Below are 14,302 nucleotides of genomic sequence, written 5' to 3'. Positions count from 1 at the left end.
ACCAGGGGTTTTATCCTCTCAAAGTTTGACGATGTTATCCATTATCTCCCCCCTTTCTATCTTATTCAGACATGGTGTGTCATTACTGGCTAGTTTGTTCTTGGGTTTTAGTGGGTTATTGATGCGCTATCAATTACTGAGAAAAGACTGGAAGTTAAGAGAGTAACAAACAGGCTTTTATTAGCTAAAGAACGAAGGCATGCCTCTCGTGGTCGACCGGTCCTGAATGCCTGGGGAACTGCAGAGCAGCCGCCTTTATACCAGGGCATATGGGTGGAGCCAGGGGCGGAGCCAGCTGAGGCATGCGCAGACAGGTACAACAATGGGCAAGAGTGAACAACAGTGAAGTGAACAACAGTGAAGTGAACAACAGTGGTTTACCACATTCACCCCTTGCTTAAAAATGAGTCCGACGGGGTGAAGTGTATTAAAAGTTCGTATAATTAAGTCTTTCTGGGGGTCTTGTATGCCGTCGTGATCGTCGTGGCGACGGCTGAGGTGGTGCAGCTTCCGATGCCGAGTCCCGCGTGGGCCGGAGCACTGGCGTGTCGTCCTCCTGGGTGTTGGTTGGTGATCAATGGTGGTGATGTTGGTTTCAGGGGCCCCCGAGGGTGCGAGGTCTCGTATGGAGACTGTGTCCTCCCGCCCGTCCGGGTACGCAATGTAAGCATACTGGGGGTTGGCGTGGAGGAGGTCGACCCTCTCAACCAGGGGGTCTGTTTTATGGGTCCTCACGTGTCTTCTCAGTAGGACCGGCCCTGGGGACGTCAGCCATGGCGGTAGCGATGTCCCCGATGTGGACTTCCTTGGGAAGACAAACATTTTCTCATGAGGGGTGGCGTTAGTGGCAGTGCAGAGCAGTGACCGAATAGAGTGGAGCGCATCGGGGAGCCAGCGGGAGGTCGGAAGGCCCCTAGACTTTAAGGCTAGCTGGGCGGCCTTCCAAACTGTCGCATTCTCTCTTTCCACCTGTCCGTTCCCCCGGGGGTTGTAACTGGTGGCCCTGCTTGTGGCAATACCCCTAGCGAGCAAGTACTGACGGAGTTCGTCGCTCAGAAACGATGAGCCCCGGTCGCTATGGATATAGCTGGGGAAACCGAACAGGGTGAAGAGGTCGTTCAGACATTTAATGACCGTGGCACTGGTCATGTCCGGGCAGGGGATGGCGAACGGGAAACGGGAGTACTCATCAATAATGTTGAGGAAGTACACATTGCGGTCGGAGGAGGGGAGAGGCCCTTTAAAATCAACGCTCAGGCGCTCGAAGGGGCGAGTGGCTTTTATCAGGTGAGCCCTGTCTGGTCGATAAAAGTGCGGTTTGCACTCAGCGCAGACTTGGCAGTTCCTGGTCATGGTCCTGACCTCCTCAATGGAGTAAGGCAGGTTGCGGGCCTTGATGAAATGGAAGAACCTGGTGACCCCCGGGTGGCAGAGGTCATTGTGGAGGGCCCGCAGTCTATCACCCTGTGCGTTGGCACATGTACCTCGCGATAGAGCATCCGGGGGCTCATTGAGTTTCCCGGGCCAGTACAAGATATCGTAATTGTAGGTGGAAAGTTCAATTCTCCACCTCAAAATCTTGTCGTTTTTGATTTTGCCCCTCTGCTTGTTATTAAACATAAAAGCAACTGAACGCTGGTCAGTGAGTAGGGTGAATCGTTTTCCGGCCAGGTAATGCCTCCAATGTCGCACAGCTTCCACAATGGCCTGGGCCTCCTTTTCGACAGAGGAGTGTCTGATTTCGGAGCCTTGGAGGGTTCGTGAAAAGAAGGCCACGGGCCTTCCCGCCTGGTTAAGGGTAGTGGCCAGGGCAAAGTTGGACGCATCGCTCTCCACCTGGAAAGGGATGGACTCGTCCACCGCGTGCATGGTGGCTTTAGCAATGTCCTCTTTGATACGGTGGAAGGCTAAGCCGGCCTCTGCTGCCAGGGGAAAAGAGGTGGACTTGATAAGTGGACGGGCTTTGTCCGCATAATTAGGGACCCACTGGGCGTAGTAGGAGAAAAACCCCAGGCATCTCTTCAGGGCCTTGAGGCAGTGGGGCAGGGGAAGGTCCATAAGGGGACGCATCCGGTCGGGGTCGGGGCCGATGACTCCGTGTTCCACAACACAGCCAAGGATAGCGAGGCGGGTTGTGCGGAATATGCACTTCTCCTTGTTATACGTAAGGTTTAGGAGTTGGGCAGTGCGGAGGAATTTGTCAAGGTTGGCGTCATGGTCCTGTCGGTCATGGCCGCAGATGGTCACATTGTCCAGGTAGGGAAAAGTGGCCTGCAACGCATTCTGGTCAACCATCCGGTCCATCTCCCTTTGGAAAACGGAGACCCCGTTGGTGACGCCGAAGGGAACCCGAAGGAAGTGGTAGAGGCGGCCGTTTGCCTCGAAGGCAGTATACTGGCGGTCCTCATAGCGGATAGGGAGTTGGTGATATGTTGACTTAAGGTCAATGGTGGAGAATACACGGTATTGTGCGATCTGATTGACCATATCAGATATGCGGGGGAGGGGGTATGCGTCCAGTTGGGTATATCGATTAATTGTTTGGCTGTAGTCAATGACCAGGCGCTGCTTCTCGCCGGTCTTGACGACCACAACCTGGGCTCACCAGGGGCTGGTGCTAGCTTCAATAATCCCCTCCTTCAGGAGCCGCTCCACCTCAGATTTAATAAAAACTCTGTCACCAGCGCTGTATCGCCTGCTTTTGGTGGCGATGGACTTACAGTCGTGGGCGAGGTTAGCGAACAACGTGACTTTAAGCATGGAGAGGCTGCAAAAGGTGCGCGGCGGGCAATTTGAAAACTGCTGGTTGCAGACTGTGAGTGGGGGAAGGGGTCCACCATACGCCATCGTGACACTCTTAAGGTGGCACTGAAAATCCAACCCCAGTAGAACGGCAGCGCAGAGATGGGGCAGGACAAGCAGTTTAAAGTTTCTGTACTCTGTGCCCCTCACCGAAAGGGTCACTACGCAGTAGCCGCCGACGTCCGCTGAATGGGACTTGGAGGCCATAGAGACCCGGTGGCGCGCTGGCAGGACCGGGAGAGAGTAACGCCGCACCGTGTCGGGGTGGATAAAGCTCTCCGTGCTCCCGCAGTCGAAAAGGCAGGTCGTGGCGCGGCCGTTTACCTTAATGTCCATCATGGACCTGGCTAGTTGGTGAGGTCTAGATTGGTCCAGTGTAACGGAGGCCAGCATAGGGTCAGGCGTCTCGCTGCAGTCATCAGGTGAGGCGGTGGGTGAGTCGGGGGCCCGTTGCAAAAATGGCGGCCGGAACGGATCACCCATGGTTGAAGGCGTCCAAGATGGCGTCCAAGATGGCGGCGCCCATGATCCACACGCGGCTGGAGGCGTACAAGATGGCGTCCAAGATGGCGGCGTCCAAGATGGCGGCCCGCTCGGCCCACACGCGGCACTGCTGGAGTTTGGGGTAGGTTTAGCCTTGCAGATGCTGGCGTAGTGCCCTTTCTTCCCACAACCAGAGCAAGTAGCGTTTTTCGCCGGGCAGCGCGCTCTGGGGTGTTTGGCTTGGCCACAGAAGTAACACTTCAGGCCCCGGGACATCTCTGCAGAAGTTGGGCCGTTGGCGGGATGTGACGGGGGTGGCGCGGCGCAGGGTGGCGGTCCTACCATGTCCCAGGATGGCGGCGCCCGCGCCATCCACGATGCGGCCGCGCGGTCAGGGGAGTAGGCATCCATATTCCAGTGGGCCACGTCTAGCGAGAGTGCGAGGGCCGTGGCCTTCTTCAGGTCGAGTTCGCCCTGCTCCAACAGTCTCTGCCGGGTGTAGTTGGACCTGAGGCCCGTGACGAAGGCGTCCCGGACAAGTTCCTCCGTGTACACCGTGGCCGACACCTCTTTACATTTGCAGGCCCGGCCGAGCACCCCCAGCGCCCATAGGTATACCTCCATCGATTCCCCGGGTTGCTGTTTGCGGGACCCCAGGAGGTGTCTGGCGTAAACCTCATTTACCGGGCGTGCGTACTGTTCTTTAAGGAGGTCGAGAGCACCCTTGTAGGTAGTCGCATCTTGGATGAGCGAATAAGCTTGGTGGTTCACCTTGGAGGTCAGAACCCTTAGTTTGTCGCCATCGTTTTGAACAGTTTCGACGGAGGCTTCTAGGAAAAATTCGAAGCATCGCAGCCAGTGTGCGAACTTGGTAGATGAATCCGCCTCTTGAGGGTCTAGTTCCAGGCGTGCTGGTTTGAGGATTTGCTCCTTCGAAAAAAAATTTAGCTAATAAAATTGATGCGCTATCAATTACTGAGAAAAGGCTGGAAGTTAAGAGAGTAACAAACAGGCTTTTATTAGCTAAAGAACGAAGGCATGCCTCTCGTGGTCGACCGGTCCTGAATGCCTGGGGAACTGCAGAGCAGCCGCCTTTATACCAGGGCATATGGGTGGAGCCAGGGGCGGAGCCAGCTGAGGCATGCACAGACAGGTACAACAATGGGCAAGAGTGAACAACAGTGAAGTGAACAACAGTGAAGTGAACAACAATGGTTTACCTGGACACTATTGATCATTTTTTTAAATGTTACCCATTGCTTTTCTATTTCTATCTTTGTCAGTATTTATTTCCAGTTTCCATTCTAACCCCCTTAAAATGATCTTTTTCCAATTTATTACTTTGGTATTTGTCTTACTTATGTCCTTCTCAATCTTTAGCTTAACCTTATTGGCCCAGTAATTCCTCTCTGAATGCGTGAGTACGGTCGGGGTACTCACGCGTCTGGCCGGAGGAAATGCCAGCGTTCAGCATGCACAGCGCATGCGGGGAAAACCGGCATTTCCAGTCCTCTGAACGAAGGGGTTCAGAGGCACAGCGCGTGCGACTGCACAGGCAGTGCGTGCGCAGTGAACTTCGTCGATTTCATTCATGGATTCAGTGAGGGTAAGTCCTTACAAGTTACACTTGAAAAAAGCATGTGTAAAGTTGCTCCAAGGCTGCGGAGGAAGATATATTTTATCGTGGAGCTTCTGAAAGGCAATATTTTTGTTTGGGAAAGGGAGGAAAGTTATTTTAAGAAATGCTGAGGTAAGTTTTAAAGTTTAAATTTTTTTTTTTAAACGGGTTTTCAGTACGGTAGGTAGAAGGAGCAATTGTGGCTGTGTGAATTGAATGTGAGAATGAGTGTTCTAAAATGAGTAATGTAACATTTCCAACACTTTTAAGAAAGAAACTTTTCATCAGTAATAAGTAATTATGTATGTATGTCCGCATATATTCCTTTACGTATATGTATGTATGTTTTATATTCCTTTACTTATGTGTATGAATGTATGTTTTTAATTATGATTTTCCAATAAGTTACTTTCTCTGAAAGTCATAATTAAATACATACATTCATACACATAAGTAAAGGAATATATACATACACGCAAAGGAATATATACAGACATACATACATAATTACTTAAAAGAATATATTACTGATGAAAAGTTTCTTTCTTAAAAATGTTGGAGTCATTTTCACATTTAATAAACACAGCAAATTCAATTCACATAGCCACAATTGATCCTTCTACCCACAGTACTGAAAACCCGTTTTAAAAAACAAAAATAAACTTTAAAACTTACCTCAGCATTTCTTAAAATAACTTTCCTCCCTTTCCCAAACAAAAATATTGCCTTTCAGAAGCTCCATGATAAGAAATATCTTCCTCCACAGCCTCTGGAGCAACTGTACTCATGTGTAAGTTGTAAGGACTTGACCTCACTGAAAGCATGAGTGAAAGCGGCAAATTTTACTGCGCACGCGCTGCCTGTACAGTCGCACGCGTTCTGCCTCTGAACCCCTTCGTTCAGAGGACAGGAAATGCCGGTTTTCCCCGCATGCGCTGTGCATGCTGAAAACCGGCATTTCCTCCGGCCAGACGCGTGAGTACCCCGACCGTACTCGCGCGTTTGGAAGGGAATTACTGGGCCAACATTTTACATGTCAATAAAATGAAAAATTTAACAATTCCACGATTTGCCCCCTCGCATCTGCGACTGAGGGTCCAAGGAGGTGCATTGCGCAAGAGGTCATCGTCGTACGTATCCTCACACTGTTCCCTTTCGGGAACTGTATGAAGTGGTGGAAGGATTTCTGGCCACGTTAACACTCCTTCCGTGACCATAACATAAGAACATAAGAACATAAGAACATAAGAACATAAGAAATAGGAGCAGGAGTAGGCCAATCGGCCCCTCGAGCCTGCTCCACCATTCAATAAGATCATGGCTGATCTGATCCTAACCTCAAATCTTCTATCACTCTGCATCCACCCGAACCCATGTGATCTCCCGGGAGAGGCGAAAAACCAGATAAAGACCCAATGGCCAATTTGGGAGAAAAAAATCTGGGAAATTCCTCTCCGACCCATCTAGGCAATCGAACCATCTTCATACCAGCCATTAGGGTGGTTAGTCCTATGGCGTGAGGGTTTTACGGGCTCCCACAACCCATCTGAGGGGGGGGGCCACCCACACCCGCGGACGCAAGTATCCCGCTGGATGTCCACCCAGAATTTATAGTTGGAGCTCCGACTCCACTTGCCGGGACTGTCTGGAGCGGGGTTCGAAACCCTACTCCTTCTGGCCCAGCGGCGGGGATGCTTACCGCTATGCAAAAGGCCCACTCCGCGCAAAAGGTGACACCCATACGTTTCCTGCGCCTTTTCCCTCCCCGTGACTGGAGCCCTATGCTGCCACTTGAAAGGCCAAGCTATCATCTGTCCTTTTTGCGGCGCCTTTGACTTCTCATTACCAATGATGAGCAGACGCTGCGCCTCCACCTCGTTGAGGAGATTGCTGAGGTCATCATCAGTTCAATTGTGAGTTCTTTTAATGCCGTGAATTGTGCTCATTCCAGCCATTTCACGTTGCTAATCGGATTGGGCCTTTGGCGTAGTGGTAGGATCCCCGCCACTGGGCCAGACGGGGTAGGGTTTCGAACACCGCTCCAGACAATCGCGGCAAGTGGAGTCGGAGCTCCGGCTCTAAATTCTGGGTTGACATCCAGTGGGATATTTGCGTCCGTGGGTGTGGGTGGCCCCCCCTCCTTGTATAGCTTGTGGGAGCCCGTAAAACCCTCCCGCCATAGGACTAACCGCCCTAATGGCTGGTTCAAAGATGGTTACAGTCACGGAATGAGCGTTAATCACGGCCATAAATCCTTCCACCACTTCATACAGTTCCCCAAAGGGAACAGTGTGAAGACACGTATGACGACGACATTGCTAAATAAATAAATGGAATTAAAAAAATTCTTTTAGGGCTTTTAAAAGTCTTTAAATTGCTTTAATTCTGTTTAAAACTACTTCAGATTCTTCAAAATAATGTAAACGTTTTTAAAAGTTTATAAAAGTTACCAAAAGCTTCATAAAAATACTAAAAACCTATTTAAAATGCTGCTTTGCATGTAAAAATGCTTAGCAGCTTGTGAGAAACATTAGGGGCATGTCCTATTAAACTGAGACCTCAAGGGGCGTGTCTCAGTTGCACAGCGCGCTACAGGCTTCGCGATGACTGCACTCCTGGGCGGCGTGACGTCAGACGCTGCCTGGGAGTCAACATTTTAAAACAGCAATTCCAGGCGTCCCTGAAGCTCAACAGCCGGCGCGTCGCGTAAGTGCATATCGGGGGCTTGCACGCGCGGCAAGCCCCCAACCCGAATTTCTGGGCCATTATGTTCTGATCACTATTGCCTAGATGTTCTCCTACACTTACCTCTCTTATCTGCTCTGGTTCATTTCCCATTACTAGATCCAGAAGTGCTCCATCTCTTGTTGGGCTTTTTACACACTGGGTAAGAAACGAGTCCTGAACACATTCTATAAACTCCATTCACTTTACCCCTTTCACCACCTCTTCTCCCCTGATTATTTGGGGGTAGTTAAAATCTCCCATGATTATTATTCTATGTCCTTTACTCATTTCACATATTTGTTTAAATATTTCTTCCTCCGTTTCCTCTCCAGTTGGATGGTCTGTAGGACACCCGATTAGTGTGATCCATCCCTTCATATCTTTTATTTCAATCCATGTGAATTCTGCTTCTAACATTCTGTTAGTTAAGTCCCTTTTTCAGACTGCCATTATGTTGTCTCTAATGTGTATAGCTACCCCACCCTCCTTCTACCATCCCCATCCTTTCTGATTATGCAATACCTGTGGTAAACCACTTTTATCGTTACACTATAGTTATCACTGTTGTATTGTTATCACCGTTATCACTGTTGTATCACGATACGGTGACGGCCAGGTAAGCTGAACGAACCCCCCGATGCTCTGTCACGAATTACATGCGCCAGCGCGCAAAGTGATAGACTTCAGACCCTCCACAACGACCTCTGCCACCCCGGGGTCACCAGACTTTACCACTTCATTAAGGCCCGCAACCTGCCCTACTCCATCGAGGAGGTCAGGACCATAACCAGGAACTGCCAGACCTGCGCCGAGTGCAAACCGCACTTCTTTAGGCCGGACAGAGCAAGCCTGATCAAGGCCACCCGCCCCTTCGAGCGCCTGAGCATCGACTTTAAGGGGCCCCTCCCGTCCTCTGACCGTAATGTGTACTTCCTCAACATTGTTGATGAGTACTCCCGTTTCCCCTTTGCCTTCCCCTGCCCAGACATGACCAGTACCACGGTCATTAAATGCCTGAACGACCTCTTCGCCTTGTTCGGGTTCCCAAACTATATACATAGTGACCGGGGCTCCTCTTTCATGAGCGAGGAACTCCGTCAGTTCCTACTAGCGAGAGGTATTGCAGCAAGTAGGACCACCAGCTACAACCCCCAAGGGAACGGCCAGGTGGAAAGAGAGAACGCGACGGTATGGAAGGCCGTCCTCTTAGCCTTAAAGTCTAAGGGCCTCCCAACCTCCCGCTGGCAGGAAGTCCTCCCGACAGCGCTGCACTCCATCCGGTCACTACTTTGCACTGCCGTTAACGCCACCCCCCATGAACGAATGTTTGTTTTCCCCAGGAAGTCGACTACGGGAACCACTCTACCAACCTGGCTGACCTCTCCGGGGCCCGTCTTGCTGCGAAAGCACGTGAGGGCCCATAAAACAGACCCCCTGGTCGAAAGGGTGAACCTCCTGCACGCCAACCCCCAGTACGCCTACGTGGCTTACCCAGACGGGCGGGAGGACACTGTCTCCTTACGAGACCTCGCACCCTCGGGCACTCCGGAGACACCACCTTTACCCCCCCCCACCACCCCCCCAATTCCAGCCCAGGTAGACGGCATGCCGGAACCCCACGAGCCTTCGCCGACCACGCAGACACCAGCACTAACACCGGATAATGCAGCACCGCCGCTGCGACGATCGGAGAGGCTTACGAGGCCTCCGGACAGACTGACATACCAGAACTGGTAGTACACTTCACCCCGCCGGACTCAAATCTAAACAAGGGGTGAATGTGGTAAACCACTTTTATCGTTACACTATAGTTATCACTGTTGTATTGTTATCACCGTTATCACTGTTGTATCACGATACGAGGTCGCCTCTTGTCGCGCTGTTATACCTGGGCTGACCACCTCCGACTCCGCCCATGGCTCCACCTACCTGCCCAGGTATAAAGGTAGTCGACTGGCTGGTATTCCTCCTTGTTGGACCCGATCACCCACGAGGGTGGGCTCTGTTATTTAGTCAATAAAAACCTTTAGTTACGTTCCTAACTCGTCGCTTTTTATTGGACGAATTGATAGGTATATCAATACCGCAATGTCGATAATCAGTGCTAACTGCTCGCCCTTGTTAAATGTTGCCTGTATTCAGGAGTTAATCGTGGCAGAGGATCAGTTGATGTTGGGAAATGTTCATTTCTGCGGGTTTGCCGACTGAGGGAATTGGGTGAAATTACTAGTGACGTTTTCCCTCTGGAGTCTCGCTAGTTTCCCAGCGTGATTCTGGGGGGTGGGGATGGGAAATTGGGCAGGGAGCTGGTCCACTGGATCCTGCAGCCCATCGCCACTTCTGGAACGACTGTCTGATGGAGAGATAGACAGAGAAAGAGACTGAGAGCAAGAGAGGTTTTACAATACACGATTCGTGAGGATTGTCTTTTAATCGGTGATTGGACACGGTCCCTTTATGTGTTCTCCCTTGCAGTTGGAGGCGGAGCTTGTCTCTCTGCGCAGTAAACAGGACGAGACCAGCACTGAGAACCTCAAGCTCAATCTGACCAATCAGGAGCTGGAGACGCGGCTGGAGCAGATCCAACAGGAGCTGCAGGAGGCCCAGGATCGGCAGGTGGGCCAAGAGGAGGAAGCAGCTCAACGAGAGGAGAAAGAAGGGTAAGAGACCCTGTACACAGCCCGCACACCGTGCACACTCCCCGCACACCGTGCGCACTCCCCGCACACCGTGCACACTCCCCGCACACCGTGCACACACCCCGCACACCGTGCACACTCCCCGCACACTGTGCACACTCCCCGCACACCGTGTACACACACTGCACACGGTGCACACACCCCTCACACCGTGCAAACTCTTCGCACACCGTGCACACACCCCGCACACTGTGCACAGTCCGCGCACACCGTGCACACGCCCCGCACACCGTGCTCACTCACCGCACACCGTGCCCACTCCCTGCACAACTTGCATACTCCACGAACACCGTGCACACACCCCGCACACCGTGCACACACCGTGCACACACCCCGCACACCGTGCACACACCCCGCACACCGTGCAGACACCCCGCACACCGTGCACACACCCCGCACACCGTGCACACACCCCGCACACCGTGCACACACCCCGCACACCGTGCACACTCCCCGCACACCGTGCGCACTCCCCGCACACCGTGCACACTCCCCGCACACCGTGCACACACCCCGCACACCGTGCACACTCCCCGCACACTGTGCACACTCCCCGCACACCGTGTACACACACTGCACACGGTGCACACACCCCTCACACCGTGCAAACTCTTCGCACACCGTGCACACACCCCGCACACTGTGCACAGTCCGCGCACACCGTGCACACGCCCCGCACACCGTGCTCACTCACCGCACACCGTGCCCACTCCCTGCACAACTTGCATACTCCACGAACACCGTGCACACACCCCGCACACCGTGCACACACCGTGCACACACCCCGCACACCGTGCACACACCCCGCACACCGTGCAGACACCCCGCACACCGTGCACACACCCCGCACACCGTGCACACACCCCGCACACCGTGCACACACCCCGCACACCGTGCACACACCCCGCACACCGTGCAGACACCCCGCACACCGTGCACACTCCCCGCACACTGTGCACACTCCCCGCACACCGTGTACACACACTGCACACGGTGCACACACCCCTCACACCGTGCAAACTCTTCGCACACCGTGCACACACCCCGCACACTGTGCACAGTCCGCGCACACCGTGCACACGCCCCGCACACCGTGCCCACTCCCTGTACACCTTGCATTCTCCACGAACACCGTGCACACACCCCGCACACCATGCACACACCCTGCACACCGTGCACACACCCCGCACACCGTGCACACACCCCGCACACCGTGCACACTCCCCGCACACCGTGCACACACCCCGCACATCGTGCACACTCCCCGCACACCGTGCACACACCCCGCACATCGTGCACACTCCCCGCACACTGTGCACACTCCCCGCACATCATGAGTTGCCGGCGGTTGTGTAAATCGAACAATTTATCTTCCCAGTAACCTCTCTCTCTGACACTGCCACTGACGGTCTCTCCCTGTCTGTCTGATTCTTTGGTTTGATTACAGAGAGCGAGATCAATCTCCCGGCAGTGAGGGGCCACGTTCCGATGAAGCTTTTCTGCAGGTAATGAGGGATGGACACAGCAGGGAAAAGGGGGATTCAGTCACAGCCCGTGTGTGTGTGAGGGTGAGCTCTGGTACATGGACAGTACACACCGGGGGAGCAGTGAGGGTTCATGTCCCATCACTGGGCTCAGACAGAGGGCCGGGACACTGACTGTGGATGAGAATGGGGAGAGGGGAGTGGGTGAAATAATGGCAGAATCTTCTGAACAGAATCCAAATTATATCGACTACATTACCCATATCCACCCTTTCTGTTACTTCTTCGAAGAGTTGAATATTATTGGTGAACCCTGACCTTCCCTTTGAAATCCGTGCTGACCACTCTTTGTTATATTTTCAGTTTCCAAATGTTTTTCTGTTACATCTTTGAGGAAGGATTCCATTATCTTTCCTACCACTGACGTTTAGCTAATTGTTCCACAGTTCCCTGGGCTTGTTCGTTCTCTCTTTTATATATAGTCATGGCATTAGCTGTCCGCCAATCCTCTGGCACTGTTCCCTTTTCCAATGAATATTTTTGATATATATGTAACAATGCCTCTGCTTTCTCTTCCCTAACTTCTTTTCATATGCGTGGATGCAATCCGTCCGGACCAGGGGTTTTATCCTCTCAAAGTTTGACGATGTTATCCATTATCTCCCCCCTTTCTATCTTATTCAGACATGGTGTGTCATTACTGGCTAGTTTGTTCTTGGGTTTTAGTGCGTTATTTTCTCCTGGACACTATTGACCATTCTTTTAAATGTTACCCATTGCTTTTCTATTTCTATCTTTGTCAGTATTTATTTCCAGTTTCCATTCTAACCCCCTTAAAATGATCTTTTTCCAATGTATTACTTTGGTATTTGTCTTACTTCTCAATCTTTAGCTTAAGCCTTATTATGTTGTGATCACTATTGCCTAGATGTTCTCCTACACTTACCTCTCTTATCTGCTCTGGTTCATTTCCCATTACTAGATCCAGAAGTGCTCCATCTCTTGTTGGGCTTTTTCCACACTGGGTAAGAAACGAGGCCTGAACACATTCTATAAACTCCATTCACTTTACCCCTTTCACCACCTCTTCTCCCCTGATTATTTGGGGGTAGTTAAAATCTCCCATGATTATTATTCTATGTTCTTTACTCATTTCACATATTTGTTTAAATATTTCTTCCTCCGTTTCCTCTCCAGTTGGATGGTCTGTAGGATACCCGATTAATGTGATCCATCCCTTCTTATCTTTTATTTCAATCCATGTGAATTCTGCTTCTAACATTCTGTTAGTTAAGTCCCTTTTTCAGACTGCCATTATGTTGCCTCTAATGTGTACAGCTACCCCACCCTCCTTCTACCATCCCCATCCTTTCTGATTATGCTATACCGCAATGTCGATAATCAGTGCTGACTGCTCGCCCTTGTTAAATGTTGCCTGTATTCAGGAGTTAATCGTGGCAGAGGATCAGTTGATGTTGGGAAATGTTCATTTCTGCGGGTTTGCCGACTGAGGGAATTGGGTGAAATTATTAGTGATGTTTTCCCTCTGGAGCCTCGCTAGTTTCCCAGCGTGATTCTGGGGGGTGGGGATGGGAAATTGGGCAGGGAGCTGGTCCACTGGATCCTGCAGCCCATCGCCACTTCTGGAATTAGTGTCTGATGGAGAGATAGACAGAGAAAGAGACTGAGAGCAAGAGAGGTTTTACAATACACGATTCGTGAGGATTGTCTTTTAATCGGTGATTGGACGCAGTCCCTTTATGTGTTCTCCCTTGCAGTTGGAGGCGGAGCTTGTCTCTCTGCGCAGTAAACAGGACGAGACCAGCACTGAGAACCTCAAGCTCAATCTGACCAATCAGGAGCTGGAGACACGGCTGGAGCAGATCCAACAGGAGCTGCAGGAGGCCCAGGATCGGCAGGTGGGCCAAGAGGAGGAAGCAGCTCAACGAGAGGAGAAAGAAGGGTAAGAGACCCTGTACACAGCCCGCACACCGTGCACACTCCCCGCACACCGTGCGCACTCCCCGCACACCGTGCACACACCCCGCACACCGTGCACACTCCCCGCACACTGTGCACACTCCCCGCACACCGTGTACACACACTGCACATGGTGCACACACCCCTCACACCGTGCAAACTCTTCGCACACCGTGCACACACCCCGCACACTGTGCACAGTCCGCGCACACCGTGCACACGCCCCGCACACCGTGCTCACTCCCCGCACACCGTGCCCACTCCCTGTACACCTTGCATACTCCACGAACACCGTGCACACACCCCGCACACCATGCACACACCCCGCACACCGTGCACACACCCCGCACACCATACACACACCCCGCACACCGTGCAGACAGCCCGCACACCGTGCAGACACCCCGCACATCGTGCACACTCCCTGCACACCGTGCACACACCCCACACACCATGCACACACCCCGCACACTGTGCAGACACCCCGCACACTGTGCAGACACCCCGCA

General features: G+C 52.2%; 1 protein-coding gene across 1 annotated transcript in view; it reads left to right on the top strand.

Annotated features, from left to right (window-relative positions):
- Positions 1 to 14,302, top strand: part of LOC147105410 (uncharacterized) — a gene marked incomplete at its 5' end in the record, with an annotated part of 278,987 nt that overhangs the window by 94,047 nt on the left and 170,638 nt on the right. The window contains 3 exons of the mRNA XM_086011725.1: positions 10,106 to 10,290; positions 11,777 to 11,834; positions 13,592 to 13,776. Coding sequence (XP_085867851.1) covers positions 10,106 to 10,290; positions 11,777 to 11,834; positions 13,592 to 13,776 — 428 coding nt within the window. The remainder of the gene's footprint in view (positions 1 to 10,105; positions 10,291 to 11,776; positions 11,835 to 13,591; positions 13,777 to 14,302) is intronic.

This window comes from Somniosus microcephalus, chromosome 18 (assembly GCF_052327205.1).
Source record: "Somniosus microcephalus isolate GS21.2 chromosome 18, FLI_Smic_1.0, whole genome shotgun sequence".
Classification (NCBI taxonomy): domain Eukaryota; kingdom Metazoa; phylum Chordata; class Chondrichthyes; order Squaliformes; family Somniosidae; genus Somniosus; species Somniosus microcephalus.
This window is presented reverse-complemented; position numbering and strand designations above follow the sequence as displayed.